At 48.6% G+C, this 20566-nt stretch overlaps 1 protein-coding gene across 1 annotated transcript in view; it reads right to left on the bottom strand.

Annotated features, from left to right (window-relative positions):
- Positions 1-3554: 3554 nt before the first annotated feature.
- Positions 3555-20566, bottom strand: part of LOC123788245 (small G protein signaling modulator 1) — a 37783-nt gene continuing 20771 nt past the window's right edge. The window contains 9 exon segments of the mRNA XM_087857155.1: positions 3555-5686; positions 8447-8614; positions 9705-9801; positions 11809-11918; positions 15680-15731; positions 15733-15766; positions 17695-17819; positions 19765-20339; positions 20342-20351. Coding sequence (XP_087713281.1) covers positions 5598-5686; positions 8447-8614; positions 9705-9801; positions 11809-11918; positions 15680-15731; positions 15733-15766; positions 17695-17819; positions 19765-20339; positions 20342-20351 — 1260 coding nt within the window. The 3' untranslated portion in view covers positions 3555-5597.

The following is a 20566-nucleotide window of genomic DNA, read 5'->3' as shown; positions in this document are numbered from 1 at the left end:
CCCCCCCCCTGCTTGCACACACTCTCTCTCTAAATAAATAAATAAATCTTCAAAAAAAAAAAAGAAGTAATGGAATAATGCAATAAAGTAACAGAAAACCTGGGAAGCCATCACGTGGTACTCAAAGGGACCCAGAGGCATGTTTTGACATCAGGATATCAGCAGGAACACGTCCATGCAAGTCAGTCTCGCGCGGGGACACCCCCTGAGACCCAAGCAGCATCCCAGTGCGAAAAGCAGCAAGCGGATGCCGCCGAGTAGAAGCCCAAACTCAGCCCCCAGCCCCTGTCACCCACGTTCCCTCTGTCATAACCTCTCAATGGCCTCCAAGTCCCTTAATTTTCCCTTTGAACTGTTTCTGCAATGCCAAAGGGAGCGATTCTCCAGGCTCTAATGAGGAACGATCTGCGGGAAGACTCTGTCCTTATTCGAGGCAGAGGGGTCTCCCGGTCCTATTTTCTCTTGATCACAACAAGGGGCGTCCGCTGTTTCAAGGAGCCCTGTGTCTACAAAGGCTGGAAATCAGTGTGCCCACAGGTCCGAAAGCAAGCCAAGAAGACACTGAGAATTCTTGCACGGCACCCGGACGTAATGGAAAATCCCCAGGGAACTGCGTGGTCCCGTGGGTCATCTGAATTCTGCTAGGGTTTGATTTAGCAACAGATCGGCAAGCTGGCACTTCAAAAAAACCAAACTGTGCTCCGCTAGCCTACACCTGTCCCGGGCTCACACTCTCAATGTGCCCGGTGGCTTAAAAGCCAGAAGCATAGAGACCTGTAAGCCTTTTCCTGTCTCAGCAAAATCAGATGCTAACTGCAGGGTCATCGGGGAGTTTGCTCCTGCCAAGGACTGACGGCCTCACCACACCTAACGGCTGTGTTCCTCGGTCACAGCCCAAGAGGGCTGGGAGCTCGCCCCTTCCCCAGCTCTCCTCCAGGAGCCATATTCTCTTAGCTTTCAAAGCCTCACCTGAGAACCTGAGTTCAGCAGATGCTGGAAACTCAGCGACACTAGAGTCTCAACCAGGAAATCATGCCCCAGAGATGCGGAGGAGCAGAGGGTCCCGGGGAAAGAAGGGGGCCGGGGATGCATCCAGCATAACGGGAGGCATTATAATCTTCAGTGCACAGAAGTAAATGCTAAGGCTCAGAGAGGTACAGTCACTTGCCCAAGGCCACACAGCAGCCAGGAAGGGGCAGATCTGAGATCTGAAATCATCGCTCCCCAAACACGTGGACAGAGATATACGGGACATGATTTTAGGTGGCACAACGAAAAAGCCATTCCCTCTTCAATGGTCCTTTATGTCCGCCAAGAAGAAAGGCTCATTTGGTGTCAATATGTTGTTCACGGCCTCTCAAACTCCTGCTACATCTCTTCTTAAGAAAGAGAGCAGGATTCAGGATTCAGGCTCAAAGCATTTTTTTAGGTGGCAAACAGCTTTTTGGCAAAATAATCATTTATTTTTATAATTATCTTCTGTTGATGCAAATCATACTGGTCTCCCGTAGTAGAAGTCCGAAAGGTTAGTTGGTTTACAGAAAACTAGTAAAGATCCAATGGCGCAGGTGCTGTGCAGACATGGTCAGAATCAGAAAGGTGGGGGGCGCCTGGGTGGCACAGTGGTCAAAGCGTCTGCCTTCGGCTCAGGGTGTGATCCTGGCGTTGTGGGATCGAGCCCCACATCAGGCTCCTCTGCTATGAGCCTGTTTCTTCCTCTCCCACTCCCCCTGCTTGTGTTCCCTCTCTCGCTGGCTGTCTCTATATCTGTCAAATAAATAAATAAAATCTTTAAAAAAAAAAAAAAAGAATCAGAAAGGCGGGCTGCAGGTGCCCTGAGTTGGAAACGCTATTACAGAACGTGCAAGAAAACTCAGTGGTGGATGGGTCTGCTGCCTCCCGGACTTAAGCGTATCTGCTAGAAAGGAAAGAAATTGGAAAAGGCTTCTTCCCAGTGTCCTCGACTGCACCCCCGTCCTCCCTGGGCTCCAGGAACCTCAGGCCTGGGAAGGAAGGAGAGGAGGGGAAGAAAGAAATGGACACAGGATGTAGGAATGCCTGCCAGGCACCCCGAAGTGGGATGATGGGGGCCTCCCAAACTCTTTGCACATGAGAAGTGCTTCTCAGTTGCCTTGTGGCCTCCCCCACAAGCCGAAGGGCAAGCTCTTGGTGAAAAGCCAATGAGCCTGGCTGAAGCATGGCATAAAGGAACAGCAGAACAGCTAGAAGGGCCTGGGCACTGTGGCCTTGTTCAGAGGAACAGCATCATTGGGTAGAAACCGTGGGCAAGGGGCACCCGGGTGGCTCAGTCGTTAAGCGTCTGCCTTCAGCTCAGGGCGTGATCCCGGTGTTCTGGGATCGAGACCTGCATCAGGCTCCTCCTTTGGGAGCCTGCTTCTCCCTCTCCCACTCCCCCTGCTTGTGTTCCCTCTCTCGCTGGCTGTCTCTCTCTGTCAAATAAATAAATAAAATCTTAAAAAAAAAAAGAAACAAACAAACAAACCATGGGCAAGACACCATCCGAATGCTCTCGGCTACAAGGTGATGAGGCAGGAGAGAGGGGAGCTTGGGGAGGAGGGGGGAAGAGAAGAGAAAGAAGCAAGAAGGGCTAGGAGGTGGAAAAGGATGGCAGGAGTCCAGCCACAATTCTGTGTCCATAAACACAGAAACAGACAGCACGTCTCCATCCCGCCACTGAGTCATTAAAATAGGCCCAGCGATCCAAGTCTCATCTGTTCACTTCTACGCAAAGCTCAAATGCATGCATTTAGGAAAGTCTTGACAGCAGCAGAAACATTCTCTTAAGGTTTCTTTTCCTGTAACACACATCATCAATTACCGAAAGTCAGCGGTGCCCGCAACCAGGCATTTGAGCACACAGAACCCATGTGGGGGGCACTGTCTGGGTCTGGGGGTGCCAGGCAGCTGGCTACGAGCAATTGTGGGGCGCTCCAGGAGGACAGCCACATGTACCAAGCGATGGCTGGAGTTGGGGAAACAAGACAGTTTTCTTGAAAACTGCCACCATGGCCACATACACCTGAGCTGGCCTGCCAGGGGGTGAGACACGCGTGGCTCAGTTTCCCCCAGGTTCCTGGCCAACAGTCGGCTGACCGTCAGAAGCGGAGCAGCCTCATTAGCCATCAGCTGATCACAGACACATGAAGAAGTCCATCTCAGACCAGAAGACCCTCCCAGCCCATACGGTCAACCCACAGAATTGCAAGCGAAACAAATGGCAGTGTGAGGCCACCGAGTTTTGGGATGCTTTGTTACGCAGCATTACTCATGCTGACAGCTAACTGATACAAGGGAGTGAGAAGTGTTTCACCTGCCTTGAACCTCCTGGGAAAAGACCAGGCAGCTGCCATGAGACTTGGTCCCCATCTGGGTCTGGGTCACTGGGATGGGGTTGGGAGGACAGTCTTCCACAGGGAACATTTCTCTCCTTTGTATTAAAAAAAATTCCCGAAGCGCAGAAACGAAAAATAACCCATGGTCACACATTTCTCTGTTGATATATATTTTCTCTCTATATATACACAACACTTCAGTAAACAGTTACAAGATATGTTGGCAACACTGAGAAAAGGAGGAGGGCACTCCATAGACAGAACGACTTCCCACACACTCGATTTCCAGGACACAAGGACGCACACGGTATACGGAGACCGAAATAAGCACAGTGAGCCGAATAAATAGGAGTGCTTCCAAATCACAACCACGGACACGTCTCTGGAACACCACGAGAGAGAAGGCGGAGAGGGGACTGTGGCCTGTACTTTGTGACTGGTCTGTTGAGAAAATAAATAAGAATCGGAAGGTCTAGGACCTGGGTCTTGCTAAAATGATGTCCTCTGTAACGAACAGCTGAGTGGCTAGATACACTTTGATCTGGAGGGGAGGGGCCTTTCACACATCCCCCCCCCCCCAGCACCGTCTGGGGAAGGCGGAGACCAGAGATAGGACATGCATTTGTCCCGGAGCACACTCTTTGGAGGCAAGGATCATGTAGGTCTCATCTGTCCTGCTCAAGAGGCCCCCGCAGCAGGGACTAGGGACGTTGGGTGCAGCTGAAGGCACTGGGGCCAAGGGGTTAGGATTCACAAGCACACAGGGCAGGGATTCCTCCCCCTCCTGGTTTGTTCAGGACAGAGGACTAATGTACCCTCTCTATGAACGCTTCCCTGTGCTTTGAGTCTCCTCCCCTCTCCAAATGCCTCTCTGCCATTCTGGGGAGGAGCCTTCCAACCTGACGCTGTTTCTCCTGATTCCCGTGCATTCTCAGAAGAGAGTTGGCAGGATGGCTGGACAGAAAGATGGGTAGCCAGGGTGAACCAGCCAGCTCAGGGTCTGTCAGTGATTGGCAGCCCTCTGTGTGAAGACACAGAGGGGACCGTGCCCAGACTTAGCCAGTTCATCAGCACGTTTCCCAAGGAAAACACATGCCCCCGTCTACCCAGGCTGACCTCTGCCTTCCTTTTCTTCCTTTGTCCTGAGCGAGCAAAGGCACCTAGGGAGAAGCCCGCCTCCCAGACTTCTCTGGAAGTGGCTTTCACCAACACACACCTTCCCAGCTTCTGGCGCACCAGACCCAATGTCTAGGAGAGGTGCGAGGTCTTCCCTAGGAGATGAAGAAAGGGACCTGCGCTCTGCCCTGCCTGGGGGTGGAGGGAGGAGGGCTCTGGGCAGACCCCGGGGAGCCTCAGGCTGTCTCACACACAGACCTTCCAGGGAGAGGCCTTTCTTGAAAAGAAGAAAAGAAGTCTCTCCTGGGGTCAGGTGGAGGAGAAAAAACGAGAGACTACAACAGAGGGAATGCAGACCCTCAGAGGGATGTGGACTCCTGAGGGCCTTCTCTGAATGGGAGGAAGCCTCAGGACACAGGAGAGAGAAAAGGCGGGGAGGGAGATACACCGGTAGCCCCTCCTTGACGTCAGTCGGTTCTCAAATGGGGACATCTGGCCATATCTGGAAACGTTTTGGTGGTCACAACTGGGTTGGGGAGGGGGCCCTCCTGGCGTCTAGCAGGTAGGGGCCAAGGTCGCTGCTCTACACCCCACAATACGCAGCCCCTCTCAGAAAAGAGCTACCCAGCCCAATGTCAACAGGGCCGAAGTGCAGAAACTGCTCCAAGCTAGCCTTCCAGCCGTGTTCTGGAATACTTCCAAAGGCCCCTTTCAGAGCACAGAGGCAGCCCCACAGACCTCTCCTACACCAAATCCCCCCAAAACTCCCTCCCCACGTCGCATCTGACAGGACAGTTTGGAGGGATTGGGACAGAGTCAGAGAGAGGCAACCATTCTAGAAGCCACCCACGAAAATGCTCCCTCCGTCCACGGACGCACCCCGACTCCCACAAGGGAGGAATCCCAGACTCGACAATCTTTGGTCAAACGGGAAAATGTAAGGCTGAGCTGAAGGGGCAACCCCTCGACCCCACCTGCCTGGGCGGCCAAAGTTGGGGTAGTTTCTCTTTGCACAGAAGTCCATGCTCAGGAACAGACACCGGCACCTCGATCCCGGGGCCGCCGGGAGGAAAAGCGGGCTGGATGGGCGGGCGGTGGCTCGGCGGACACGGCCGGGGTGAGAGGCCCTCACTTGTTCTCGATCAGAGTCTGCACCTTGCACACGAGGTCCCGGGCCAGCTTCAGGACGTGTTTGGTGTTGTGCCGCTCGGCCATTTCTGAAAGAGCAGAAGGGAAGAGCACATGAGCCTTCTTCTGTGTCCATCCTGGGGCCCCACTCGCAGCTTCTAGAGGGGGGGTCCCTGGGGCATCCCCATCATCGTCCTCCGGAATCATCCCGCAGCAGCTCTGGAAGCAGAGACCTTGGGGAAGACCTGCCCCTTTGGACCCTGGTTTCCTCATCTGTAAATGGGGGTTACAACAGTTTCTGCCTCACGAGGCCACCGTGAGATCAAACGAGAGGATGTGGGTTCACAGCGCGTGCTTGAAAAAGTTAGGTCTTCCCACCCACCTTGAATAAACACCACGACTGGGGACCTTTCAAGAAAGCACTGCTGGGGATGCCTGGGCGGCTCAGTCGGTTGAGCGTCTGCCTTCAGCTCAGGTCATGATCCCAGGGTCCTGGGATCGAGTCCCGCATCGGGCTCCCTGCTCAGCAGGGAGTCTGCTTCTGCCTCTCCTGCCCCGGCTGGTGCTATTCCTAGCTCACTTTCTCTCAAATAAATAAAATCTTTAAAAAAAAGAAAAGAAAAGAAAGCAATGCTGAGCACATAGTCGATGTTAAAATGTACAAAAGGATGAAACAACAGGAGATGGGAGGGGAGAAAGTAAAAATAATAATTTTATTAAGAGCTACATAAAATGATTGGATCTTTAAAGTGGAATAATCCTAAACCTAGATATTTATCATAAAGAAATCATTTACTGGACCATTTACTGGAAATCGTTACTGGATCATTTACCAGGAAAAAGGCACTAAGACCATGGTTTCCAAACTGGCTACCATGGTACCCCAGTGTGCCATTGTGAACTCACAGAAATTGTGAGGGAGACACAATGATATTCCACATCCGTTCAATACCCCACAAACCAGTAGTGGAAGGGAGGTCACAAATTGCGCTATGCTCCTATCAGTGACTTAATATCTTTGCAACACTAGTTCTTCTGCAAGCAGTTGAAAGAGCGAGTTTGAGAAAAAGCAAAAGCCACGTGAAAATCACTAGGGAACAGGACATAATGGTGTCCGATCTGGTTCCAAGGTTTGAGAAACTGCACAAGCCCCGCAGGTGGACATATCCCATCAATTGTTGTACTTATTTAAGAATGAAATAAAAATATTATTTTCTTTTGACTGTGGAAAAGATGGGATGGGAAAAAAAGGTTTTTATAATGAAGCCATTAAATGCCATATGGTTTCTTGGGTTGGATGCTGGAGCGGAAAAAGGGCATCACTTAAACACCAAGCAAAGGGCGCCTGGGTGGCTCAGTCGGTTAAGAGTCTGCCTTTAGTTCGGGTCATGATCTCAGGGTCCTGGGATCGAGTCCCACGTCGGACTCTCTACTCAGCGGGGAGTCTGCTTCTCCCTCTCCCTCTGTCCCTCCCCCTGCTCATGCTCTTTCCCTCTCTCTCAAATAATACACAAGTAATGAATCATGGAACTTTACATCAAAAACTAGGGATGTACTGTCTGGTGACTAACATAATAAAAAATTATTATAAAAAATAAAAAAAAAATCTTTAAAAAAAAACCACAGGCAAAATCAAATAAAGTCTGTAGTTTAGTTAATAGTAATGTACCAATGTTAGCTTCTTAGTCATGACAAATGTTCTAGGATCACATAATGTAGAGACATTAGGGGCAGCTGAGTGGAGGGTATCAAGAACTCTTTGCACTATCTTTGCAACTTTTCTTTAAATCTACAGTTATTCCAACATACAATTTTTATTTTATTTTATTTTTTTATAAAGAATTTTTTTAAAGATTTTTATTTATTTATTTATTTGACACAGAGAGAGAGAGAGCCAGTGAGAGAGGGAACACAGGGGAGTGGGAGAGGAAGAAGCAGGCTCCCAGCCAGGCACCCCAGAAACATTATTTTATTTTTACTTTTAAAACAAAAATTTTAGGGGCGCCTGGGTGGCTCAGTTGTTAAGCGTCTGCCTTCAGCTCAGGGTGTGATCCCGGGGTCCTGGGATCGAGTCCCGCATCAGGCTCCTCCACTGGGAGCCTGCTTCTTCCTCTCCTGCTCCCTCTGCTTGTGTTCCCTCTCTCACTGGCTGTCTCTCTCTCTCTCTCTCTCTCTCTCTGTCAAATAAATAAATAAAATCTTTAAAAAAAAAATAGTAGCAAGAGCTTCCAGCAATTCGGGGTCCCTCAGATGAGCCGGGTATCTTGTGATAGGCTTTACCCATGTTGTCTCATTTAATTGTCCCAACATCTCTGCGAGGGAGGTGTTAGTATCATTTTACCCTCAAAGAATCTGAAGCCCAGAGACAGGAAGTCACTTGCCCAAGGTCACACGACTCCCAAGTGGCTGGATCGGAATCCGTATCTGTTTGATTTCCAAGGCTGTGCCTTTCTCACGTCACTTAAATGCCTTCCCGCGGCTTCCTCTGTGCACGTCAACCCTCCGAGGCACACTTTTACCCCATTTTAGATGAGGAAGAGACGCTTAGAAAGAGGGGAAGTGACTTATCCACGGGCACAGCTGGTTAGTGGCAGAGTCAGGGTTTGCCCCTGAGCCTGATCTCAACAGCCATGCTCCTTCCGCTAGATCCCTGAGAAAAATGCTTTCTCTGCGTTACAAGACGTCAACTCATCCATTTAGAAATAGACCCAAGAAGTGGATGGACCCCCCCCCCGCTGTGTCCCCTTCACCGCGTGTCAATCTCAATGCATCTCCCACCCTCCGAGGCCCCGGGAAGGGGCTCCTCAGAAGCCCGCACCCCTCAGATGACACCCTGGTCATGCGGGTACCGTTAAAGAATTTGATGATGTCCGTGAAATCCATGTTGTTCTCCAAGATGATGTCACGGTAGACCTCCACCAGAGCCAGCGCGATGAAGAGGACATAGTGGGCGGACGAGACGTGTTTGGCTGCCCAGATGGTCTCCCAGACAGAGAAGACATCATCGTAGACGAGTTCTGCCGAGACACCAGTACGCACATGCGTGGGGAGAGGGTCAGCCATGGAGCTCGCGGTGCTGCCCTCCCTCTGGGAAAATCCCTGGCCAGCGGTGCCCTGCGCTTCGGTCCTCATGCAGCAGACAGTAACAGAGCTCAGGTCAGGAGGGAGGAGAACTACACGCTGCCCGTGACCGTCAGAAGCCTCAGTTTCCCCACCTGTAGAGAAGGCTGAGCAGACTAGGGGGTTGTAAGTTTCCGGCTACTGTAAGGGGAGGAACTGAGCATGGTTGGGTTTGATTTACACTGACCTGTCCCTGCTCTGCCCCTTGACCGGTGTCCCCCTTTCTCCCTGCACCTTACACCTCCTTTAGCACCCAGGGGGGTATCCCCTTGCTTCTGCACATGGGCAGAGCTGGCTGCTCCCTCTGGGGCTGGTCAAGGAAGGAGAGAGAGCAATGGTGGAGAGCAAGGCTTCCTGTGTCCAATAAACTCAGCCTGAATCCAGCCCCACCACTTACTGGCAAGGCAACCTTGGGCTAGTTACTTCCCCTCCGCCAGCCCCTCCCTCTACTCCTCTGTAAGTGGGGTGAGGCTCGAAGAGGAAATACATAGGAATGGCTCAGCACACTGACTGGCATGTAATAAACATCTCCCTGCAGGGTAGATACTCTTATCAGCGTCACCCCCACTTTGCACAATACCGGGGTGCTGTGCTATACCCCATCTCTAAGTCACATGGGCCACACGCCACACGGGACAAGGGGTGCCTTGCCTCCGATAAGCAGCATAACAGAATGGAAAGGAACTAACGGGGCTTAGGAGGTGGACAGAGGTGGCCTAAGATCCTGGCTCTCCTGGTCCTACCTCTGAATTGAATTCTTAGCCTTAGTTTCCTCATCTGTACAACGGGGACCGTAATAACATGTATTGGCATAGTGTCACTGCAAACCAGGGCTGGTGAGCCAATAGTCAGAACTCGATAAATGGATGTTCCTCTCTTCCTCTGGCTTGGCTCCAACACCCCCAGCCTCGCCTCCACAGTCCCTTTCTTCCCCTGAGGCTCTGCTGCAAAGACTCTGGGAACAACACCCTGGTTTGAAGTCAATACCTCGCTTGAAATCCAGCAGGAACCAGCGGTAGCAGAAGTAGAAGTGAGTGTAGTCCCCGTTCTGATGCATCAGCTCGAAGAGCTCTGAGTCCAGAATCTGCCCGCGGGAGAGAAGGTTGGCATCAGCCTCCCGGCACGAGGCTGTGGCCCAGAGAGGTCCGCTGAATAAAGGACGACCCTCTTACTGGACACCACACAGCCCCTACAACCGGGTGGAGTTAAACAACAGGCAAAGGATTGAAGCGAAAATCAACCCAGCACAGGTCAACCCAGCTGTTTCTCCAAAGAAGATACGCAAATAACCATAAAGCACGTGGGAGACGCCCAGCATGATGGGTCAGGAAAATGCAAATCAAAACCATAACGAGATACCACTTCACAGCCAGTAGGACAAGAATCAAGAATTGAAAGGACAGACAACAAAGCATTAGTGACGATGGAGAGAAACTGGAACCCATGTATGCGGCTGGGGGAACGTAGCATGGGGCAGCCGTAAGATCCTAAGGATCTCACCGAGAGAAATGCAAACAGACTGCCACGTAAAGACCCGTACACGAATGTTCAGCGCGGGACAATTCCCAAGAGCCCAAGAGCAGAAACAACCAACAACCCAAGTGTCCATCAATGAATGGCTGGATACACAAAATATGGCAGAGCCGTCCAATGGAACATCATCCGGGAATGAAAAGGCATGGCCTCCTGGTACCCACCACCACACGGATGCACCTTGAAAACGTGATGCTGCGGGAAGGAAGCCAGACACAAAAGGCCACATTACGTTACTGCGTTTCTATGAAATGTCCGGAATTGGTCAAACTATGGAGGCAGAAAGTAGATTAGTGGTTGCCAGGAGTTGGGGAGAGGAACTGATGTTACCATGGTTACTGGGGTTTCTTTTTTGGGGTGCTGAAAATGTTCTGAAATTAGTGATGGTTTCACCACTGTGATTTATTCTAGAAACCACTGGATTATATATTTTAAAAGGGTAAATGGCACGGTATGCAAATTATATCTCAATAAAGCTGTGTGCGTGTGACAGAGAAATATATCCAGATGTTACTTTGAGGAAAAGGACCAATACAAACAAACACCTATTTTTTAAATTTAAATTCAATTAATACATACAGTGTATTATTATTTTCAGAGGCAGAGGTCAGTGATTCATCAGTCTTCTATAATACCCAGTGCTCATTCCATCACATGTCCTCCTTAACGCCTTCACCCAGTTACCCCATCCCTGCACCCCTCTCCCCTCCAGCAACCCTCAGTTTGTTTCCTGTCATTAGAAGTCTCTTATGGATTGTCCCCCTCTCCGATTTTGTCTTGTTTTATTTTTTTCAAAACTCCCTTCCTCTATGCTCCTGTTTTGTTTCTTAAATCCTACATATGAGTGAAATCATATGATAATTGTCTTCCTCTGATTGACTTATTTCGCTCAGCATAATACCCTCCAGTTCCAGCCATGTCATTGCAAATGGCAAGATTTTGTGGGGTTTTTGATGGCTGAGTAATATTCCATTGTATATAGCTAATACATCTTTATTCATCTGTCGATGGACATCTGGATTCTTTCCATAGTTTGGCCATTGTGGACATTGGGGTACAGCTGCCCCTTCGGATCACTACATTTGTATCTTTGGGGTAAATATCCAGTAGTGCAATTGCTGGGTTGTAGGGTAGCTCTATTTTTAACTTCTTGAGGAACCTCCACACTGTTTCCCAGAGTGGCTGCACCAGCGTGCATTCCCACCACCAGTGTAGGAGGGCTCCCCTTTCTCTGCATCCTTGCCAACATTTGTCATTTCCTGTTTTGTTAATTTTAGCCAATCTGACCTGTGTGAGGCAGTATCTGAGTATGGTTTTGATTTGTATTTCCCTGACAAGCAAACATCTTTCTAAGGGCGAAAGCCACACCTTATTCATTACTTGGCCACGGGCCTGGACTGAATAAATGGTCAGTGAGAATGAATCCTGTGGCGTTGATCTGAGCTAACTGAGTTGGAATCAACTGAACTGAGTTCGACTAAGCGTGGCTAGTCTGTTGACTTGAGGTCGATTGGGCTGAGGTGGGAGACGTTATACTGTTGAACAGGACCTGTCATACCTGGATCAGCGACCTCACGTTGGCAAAGTGCGTGTCCATGGCACCTCCGTGCGGAAAGTTCTGGTTCATCCTCTTCATGAGCTTCGTGAAACAGCTGAAGGTGAGGGCCTCTGGGGAAAGAGTACAGGAGAAACAGTCACCTCTGCCACTGCCCGAGGAATCCGAGCTCCCAAGGTGATCCCAAGGTCGAAGGCCCCAAGCTGGTTCACGAGGTCCGCAGCCAGAGGAGAAACACACAGACGAGGGAGAGTCATTGTATCCCACTGCTTTCCACCTTCGAGGGGCTGAAGTATCCTTTCTTTTAGGAAATGATGGTGATACCAGATCCTCTTTTTATTATTTTTTTGAAGACCTGTTTGTTTTGGAGAGAGAGCATGCACACATGGGGGAGGGGCAGAGGGAGAGAGAGACAAGAGAATCTCAAGTAGACTTCCTGCTGAGTGTGGAGCTGGACGTGGGGCTTGATTTCACGACCCTGAGATCATGACTGGAGCCGAAACCAAGAGTTGGATGCTTAACTGACTGAGCCACTGAGGTGCCCCCAGATACTCTTTTTAAAACATCCCTATTTGCTCTAATAAAAAGTTGATGATGTTTTGTTCATCCTAAACTTTTTTTTTTTTTCGAAATTCTACCAGTTCATGGATTTCTCAAGTCTGGGAACCACTGAATTAAAACAAAAACTGGAAGGGTGCTAATAGGCATTATGCAGAGGAAGGGTCCAATAACTTTGGGAAATGCTAGAGAGGGACTACATATAACTGGGAAAGTAAAGGCTCTGAGAAGTCCTGCAATTAAGAAACCTGTTTCATATTGTTTTAGCCAGTGTTTAGAAAACTTCGTTGGAAAATGGTACTTTTTTTTTCTCTTAACGCCTGATAACTTTGGAGAAAGTTACACTAGACTGAAGGTTTCCCAAGGCACAGTAAGATCCTCATTTTTAAAAAGACTATTTTTGGGACGCCTGGGTGGCTCAGTCAGTTAAACATCTGCCTTCAGCTCAGGTCATGATCCCAGGGTCCTGGGATCAAGTCCTGTATCAGGCTCCTTGCTTAGCGGGGAGCCTGCTTCTCCCTCTGCCTCTACCACTTCCCCTGCTTGTTCTCTTTCTGGCAAATAAATAAAATCTTTAAAAAAAATACTTTTTTAGAACACTTTAGATCTATAGAAAAATTGAGAAGAGTAGAGACAGTTTCCATATACCCCACACTCAGTTTCCCCTATAAGGAGCATCTTACGTTAGCACGGTCCATTTGTTACAATTAACGACCCACTGATGACACATTATTAACTAAACTCCATCGTTTTATTTGTTTATTTATTTTCTGTTCTAAGAACCCATCTAGGGTAACACATTACGTACAGGTCTCCTCTCTCTTGGGGCTCCTTTTGGCCAGGATGGTTTCTCTGGCTTTCCCTGTTTGCCATGACCTTGGAAGTTGTGAGAGCAATTGTCACGTATTCTAGGGGAGCCTTCTCTGTTGGAATTTGTGATGTTTTTCTCACGATGAGACTGGGATTTGGGGTTATTGGGAGAAAGACCACATGGGTAACATGCCATTTTAATCCGATCATGTCACAGGCACCTGCTACCCACATGATTTCTGACTGGTAATGTTGATTTTGGTCACCTGAAATTGGGAACTCTATGTCCTCTACCATCTTCTCCTTTTTCAAAATTGATTTTGCTATTCTTGGTCCCTTGTATTTCAAATGAGTTTTAGGGTCAGCTTGTCCATTTGTACAAAAAATGCAGCTGGGATATCGATAGGGATCACACTGACTCTAGTCAATTTGGAGAGTACTGCCGTCTTAACACTACCAAGTCTTCTAATTCACAAACATGACATGTCTTTCCATTTATTTAGATCTTTTAAAGTTTTTTGAAGCTTTTATTTATTTGAGAGAGACAGAGTACGTGAGCAGGGAGGAGGAGTAGAGGGAGAGGGAGAAGCAGGCTCCCCACTGAGCAGGGAGCCCAACATGGGGCTCAATCCCAGGATCCTGAGATCATGACCTGAGCCTAAGGCAGACGCTTACCTGACTGAGCCACCCAGGGGTCCCTAGATCTTTAATTTTGTTAACAGTGTTTTACAGGTTTGGTATATAGGCATACTTGTTTTATTGCACTTCTCTGATACCGCTTTTTTTTTTTTATATAAATTAAAGGTTTGTGGCATCGAGCAAGTCTATCGGCACCATTTTTCCAACGGCATTTGCTCACTTTGTGTCTCTGTGTCACATTTGGGTAATACCTGCACTGTTTCAAATGTTTTCATTATTATCATGTTTGTTACAGTGATCTGTAATCAGTGATTATGACTCGCCGGGAGAGCAGATGATGGTTAGTATTTTTTTTTCTTTTAGCAATAAAGTATTTTTAAAATAAGGTAAGTACATTATTTTTCTAGACATAATGCCACTGCACACTTAACAGACTACAGTGTGGTGTAAACACAACTTGTATATGCGCTGGGAAATCAAACAATTCATTTGACTCGCTTTATTGCAATATTCGCTGTATCACAGCAGTCTGGAATTGAACCTCCGAGTCTTTCACTTCTTCTGTTAAGTTTATTCATAAATATCTTCTAAGATGCTATTACAATTGGAATTGCCTTCCTAATTTTGCTTTTGGATTGTTCAGCGCACATGTATAGAAGTACCACTGACTTTTGTATATATATCTTGTATCTTGCAACCTTGCTGAACTTTTTTATTAGCGCCAATATTTTTTTTTTGGCGGGGGAGGGAAGCAGGAGAGGAAGAGAGAATTTTAAGCAGACTCCATAACCAGTGTGGAGCCCGACACAGGGCTCGATCTCACAACCTGGAGATCACGACCAGAGTCGAAATCAAGAGTCAGATGTTTAACCTACTAAGCCACCCAGGCACCCCTCCAATACTTTTTTTCTTATTCCTTGAGATTACTATATGCAAAAATCACATCATCTGCAAATAGATAGTTTTACTTCCTTTCCAGTATGTTACCTTTTATTTCTTTTGCTTCCCTAATTGTCCTGGCTAGAATCTTCTGTAGCAAAAGTGGACATCCTTGTCTTTTTCCTAATCTTAGGAGGAAAGCATTCAGTCATTCACCATTGAGTATGAAATAGCCGTAGGTTTTTCTTAGGTGCCTTTTATCGTGTTTAGAAAGTCTCCTTCTATTTCTAGTTTGTTGAGTGTTTTTAACATGAAAGGGTGTCGGATTTGGTCAAATGCCATTTCCTCGTCAACTAAGATGACCATGTCATTTTTGTCCTTAATTCTATTAGTATAGTGAATTACATGGATTCATTTTCATTCGTTGAACCAGCCTGCGTTTCTGGGATAAATCCCATTTGGCCATGGTATATAGTCCTACTATATCTTGCTGGATTCAGTTTGCAAGTGTTTTGCTAAGGATTTTTGTCTTTATATTCATAGAGGACATCAGTCTGTAGTTTTCTTTTCTTGTGACGTCTTTGTCTGGTATAGGTATCAAGGTACCAATGGGTCCTCATATAAGGAATGGTCTTATAGAATGAGTTGGAAGTATTCCCTCCTATTCTACCTTTTGGAAGAGTTTGTGAAGAACTGGTATTAATTCACCAGTGAAGACATCTGGGCCTGGGTTTTTCTTTGTTCCCATTCACGTTTGTACAATCAGTGGCTAGTGAAGGCCTGGCGGGGTGTTGGGCACCTGGCGATAAGTGTTGGCTAATGTGGACGAGACTTTTTATTTTACTAGGACCTTGGTGTGGTCACCAACAGGTCCTCTGAGCACCTGCACTGACCCATTCCATGGAGTCACAAAATGAGGTTAACATCCCCTCCTCTGCAGTAGGGACAAAATTGCACCCCTGGCCCTGAGTGCGGAGGACATACTCACCGCCATCCAGGATGACCAACAGTGGAGCCAGGAGGTCACACATGCCCTGGATCCACATAGCCGATCTCAATGTGCTGCCAGATGTAGCTTCGAGAGAGACAAGGGGCCCAAGGATGGCACTCACAACCTTCTCTCCAACCCGCTCGTCCTCTCCCTCCTCCCTGACGCAGTTCCCCACCCCTCACCTGGACCACTCACTCCTTCAGCTCCCACCTGCATTCCCTTCCCCCATCTGACACTCTTCAAATATCCTATTCTCAGGCACCACGATGGCCTTCCTAAAGCCCAACTCAAAGCACCACATGTTCACAGGCCCCCCCACTATGACAAGACAACATGCAAACTCCTTTGCTGGGGGTACACGGCATTCACTGTCTCCTCCCCATCACAGCCCCACCACCTCCTGGTACTTCCTCCTCTCAGGCACACATTCATGCCCCTGTGCTTTGCCCTAGCAGTTCTGTGCCTGGAGTTCCCATCTGCCCCCTTAATAATAACTAATATCTACTGAGCATTTACTGTATACTCAGCCACTAAACATGTATTACACCATGAAATTCTCAAAATAATCATATGAGAAAGGTATTATCATATCCCGTTTTACAGATGAGGAGACTGAGGCCCAGAGACACAAGTGACATGCACAGAGTCATACACCTAATAATAAATGGCAGAGGCAGGATCTGAACCCAGGTGGCCTCACCACAGAGTACATATATGCCAAGTGGTTTCTTGAGTCTCTCCTAATTTTGTCAAAGGCCATCTTGAATGTCACCTCCTCTGTGAGGCCTTCCATGATTTCTTCCAAGGCCATAACCCAGAAAAGGTTGGTTTATCCTTCCTTCTTCCCCAGCACCTTTTCATTTTAATGTAACATACTATTATTAAAGTTCATTATATTTGTATCTCCTCAACTCAGTTTTGAGAGGCAATGATTGCTTAGGAGACTGTAAAATAGAACAGTTAAGGGATGGTACTTATAAATAAAAATGAGTTAGAGCAGGGGTTGGCACACCTTTCCTGAGAGGTCCGGATAATAATTATTTTCAGCTTTGCACGCCGTGTGTTCTCTGTCTCAACTACTCAACTCTGCAGAAGCAATCATAGAGACTATGCGAACGAATGGGCATGGCTGGGTTCTAATAAAGCTTTATTTACAAAAACGAGTGGTGGGCCGGATTTGGCCTGTGGGCTACACTAGTATAGCCCTAACCCTGAGTTAGAGCAGCCTGGAGAGATGCCCACGATGCATGATTAAGTGTATAAAGCAATTCGTAGAAGACAGAGTATTAATCCCATATAGATAAAATAAAAAAACATTAAAACACATATGTACTTATGTGATATTATATAATACACACTATATTATGTTATTTTACACATAAATATACACATGGCTTGGGAGGATGTTTACTCAATTGTTAGCAGTAGTTTCTTCTAGGAGAGGGGGCATTATGACTGGAGAGGGAAGCAGCTTCTCTTTAGACCTTAGGAACTTGTGGTTTCGCTGGGTGATTGAGGTTTTTAATAAGCCTGAGTTACCTTCTTATTTTAAGAAAGAAAATATTCAGTATGTACTGAAAAGTAATGAGAGGCTCCAGGTCTTGGCTTAAGGAAACAAAGCACAAGACTCTGGAGCCCGAGAGACGTGAGTACGAGCTCCTGCTCAGCCAACTGCCCGCTGGGGGACGGGAGCAAAGCGCTGGCCTTCAACCTCCATCTCCTCCCCTGTGGACGGGGGTAACACTTCACCCCACGGGCTTGCTGTGAGGACGAGATGAAACAGTGTTTAGTGAAGGGCTCAGGAGAGTGCCTGTATACAGTAAGTGCTTAATAAATGCCCCCTGTTGTGATCATTGCTTGGATTGTTATCTTATTGTCAGCGTGGGCTGGCGTAAACGCCAGGTGGGCAAGGTGCCAGGGGCAGAGGCTGCCGTCCGGCTGGGCTCCCTGTGAGCCCCGTCTCTGCCACCCCTCCCGCCCCCCCCCCCCCGCAGACCTCCCCACCCCCCCACCTGCACATGATGTTGCGCAGCTTCTCCAGGTTGGCGGGCGTGAAGTACCAGTAGTTGCGGTCACACCTCTGCACGTCCTTCTCGATGCGGTGCAGGTTCACCGTGTACAGGTCCAGGAGCTCCGGCTGCAGACCCGGGGGACGGGGAGGAAGGAACAGTTACACCCCAACTCCTCCCAGAGGTGGGATTCCAAGGGTTCTCCCTCCTCCCTCCTCGCCCTCTCCTGCTGCCACTGAAAAGCATGTCCTCTCCCTGGCCCGGGTGGGTGTTCGATTTCGTTTCTGTTGTTTCCCCCGAAAGCCTCTTTTCACTTTGTGGGATGGAAGTTCTTTTAGCTTTTCTCCCTTCTATGAAACAGAACAATTCTCTAAGGTGCACAGACGAATAGTCCCCGTTGAGTGGACGAGGGTTATAACCAGCTGGAGGGGCAGCGACCCTCCCCCACTGAACACCGGACAGGAAGAAGGGAGGAAGCGAGCAGGAGTCCGGTTCCCACCATATGCTGGACTTACTGCCTTGACCCCACCTGATGAAAAGGTCCAATGATATGGCAAGAAAAATACGGAACATTCCAAGGCCAAAATTTAACCCAGAAAGGCAAGAAAATACCAAATCTGGCTTCTGCCTTGAAGGAAGCTTCCAAATTGGCAAAACGTAAGCTTGGGTTGAATGGTTTTGGGGTCTTTCTCCCCTAAGGTAAGGAATCTAATAAGAGACTTTCCTGCATGAAGGTGGGACCCCCTCAAAAGCCCCATCCCTGGTAAGGGAACCCCGGAAGAAAAACTAACATTTGGGTTCTCAAGGACAGCTGCCTGTTTTGAATCAAGGTGTCAGATGAACTGTAAAATAGATCTCTCTGGATAATTAACAGCTTTGAATCAGATTTACAACATACACAGGTGCATAATTCAAAAGCAAAAGTAACCTCCATGTACAGGTGGAGAAAAATCTAAGATGACAGCTATCCATTGGGAGCAGTGGACCGGGGAAGGCCACTGGAGAGACTTCGCGAGACATACAAATGAACAGAAAACCTCATGTGTCCGCAGTGTTCCAGGAGAGATTTAGAAAACTGGCAGAGTGCGGAGGCTGGGGGCATGGAGTGATGACCCATACGTAGCAAACGTAGGAAAAGACAACAGAGATAAGGAAATCAAAATGCATCCGGGGAAAACAAAATTGTTTTTGTAGGAAAGAAAAAGAAATAGTGCTTCCTACGTGGTGTATACATTCTGTTGTTATACGAGTGTGAACAAGAACCATTTAACTGAAATCATTGTAACTGTAGTGGATGGATGGGGATGGGAAGGTGTCACTTATGGGGCGAGGGTGTGGGTGTGGAATGTCTGGAATTGCAGAAAAAAAGGGGAAAAAAAAGATCAAGAAGTATCAATACAAGTATGTTATTTGCGGACACGGGGGTAAACACCAGATAACTTGGGCAGAGTAAGTAACCACTATGACCTCTGGGGAGGGCTCCACGGGGGTAGGTGGGGGGCACTTCTGATTTCCTATTCAGCCTTGTCTGTTTGACTCTACAAACTATGGGCATGTGTATCTTAGATAGAAATAACAAGTTCTTCAAAGGAAAATGGAAACACAACTCCTGGCTCCGAAAACCTCCCGTTCAGTTGACATCCTTTGGCTTGGACCTTCTGGCAAGAAAGCAAACTTGAAGATTTAAAGGACGTTGGACCTGATCGTACGCCAAGATACTCATCCTCAAGGCTGCTATTGACTGAGAGGTCACCGCATGTCAGGCATGGAGGACCGGACTCACTAATTCTGAGAACAGCTCAAGAGAGAAGGTACTCGACTGATAGGGAAACTGAGGCTCAGAGACATGAAGTGGCGTGCCTCAGCTGGGATTGAACCTGGGGTGGTTTGAACAGCAGAGCCTGGTATGATATTGTCCTCCCTCCCAAAGGGGCTTTTCCAGTGCAGCCTCTGTGCCTGGGAAAATGTAACAGAGCAGAGGTCGTGCTGGGAAACTGAGGCTTGTGGGACACGCCCACCCTCCCGCAGCTGTTAGGTGAGAACACGGAGTGGAGGAGAATCCTGGTGACTTACAGAGTAAGTGACGCCGCTGGAGGACACGGGTGATGCCTCGTTGTTGGCAGAAACGGCCACGGCCAGAGAAGCCAGGGCGGGGAAGAGACTTTCCATCTCGGGTTCTTCTGAGAGCTTGTCCTCACTGTCCACCTGGCTGTGCTTCTCCACCTCGCCGCCCCCCCAGCCCTCCATGGCAGCCCCCTCCACGGGCAGGGCCACGTCCATGCTGCCGGTGAGGGACATGAACTCGTCCATGCTCTTGTTGGCGAGGAGGTCGCTCTCCAGGCTGTCCTGCATGGCCAGCTCCTCACGGGGGGCCTCATCCCAGGAGGTGGTGGCCTCACTGCTCTGCCCGTTCTCCACGCTGCTGTCCCCAGGCCGAAGTGCCAGGGGGGCATTCTGTTGGGTGTCCATGACACTGTCTTCTGTGCTCAGGCTGGGCTCCGAGTGCTCCGAGAGGCCCGAGGAGACGTTGTGGGAGGAGGGATGGCCAGAGTCTGGGAAACAGGTGCCATTCACCAGGTTCCCATTGGGGATCTTGGGCTGTTTCTCCTCCAACCTGCCTTCTGCCTCGACTTGCTCCACTTCGTCACAGACTCAAACACCTGAAGACGAGGTGCACAAAAACAGACAGACAGAGAATGTCCCCTGTGGCCTGGTTCCAGCAGCCGCCTAAATATCCATCAGCAGGGGACTGGTTCAAATATGGAACATGCACGTGGAATACTATACAGTTGGGGAAAAGGATGGGGTGGAACCAGGTATGATTTCAAAGCTCCCGCTGTGAAAAATAAAAAAAGTGACCTATTGCATGGAAATG

Source organism: Ursus americanus, chromosome 30 (genome assembly GCF_024610735.1).
Source record: "Ursus americanus isolate L20-20 chromosome 30, mUrsAme1.1.p, whole genome shotgun sequence".
Lineage (NCBI taxonomy): Eukaryota > Metazoa > Chordata > Mammalia > Carnivora > Ursidae > Ursus > Ursus americanus.
This window is presented reverse-complemented; position numbering and strand designations above follow the sequence as displayed.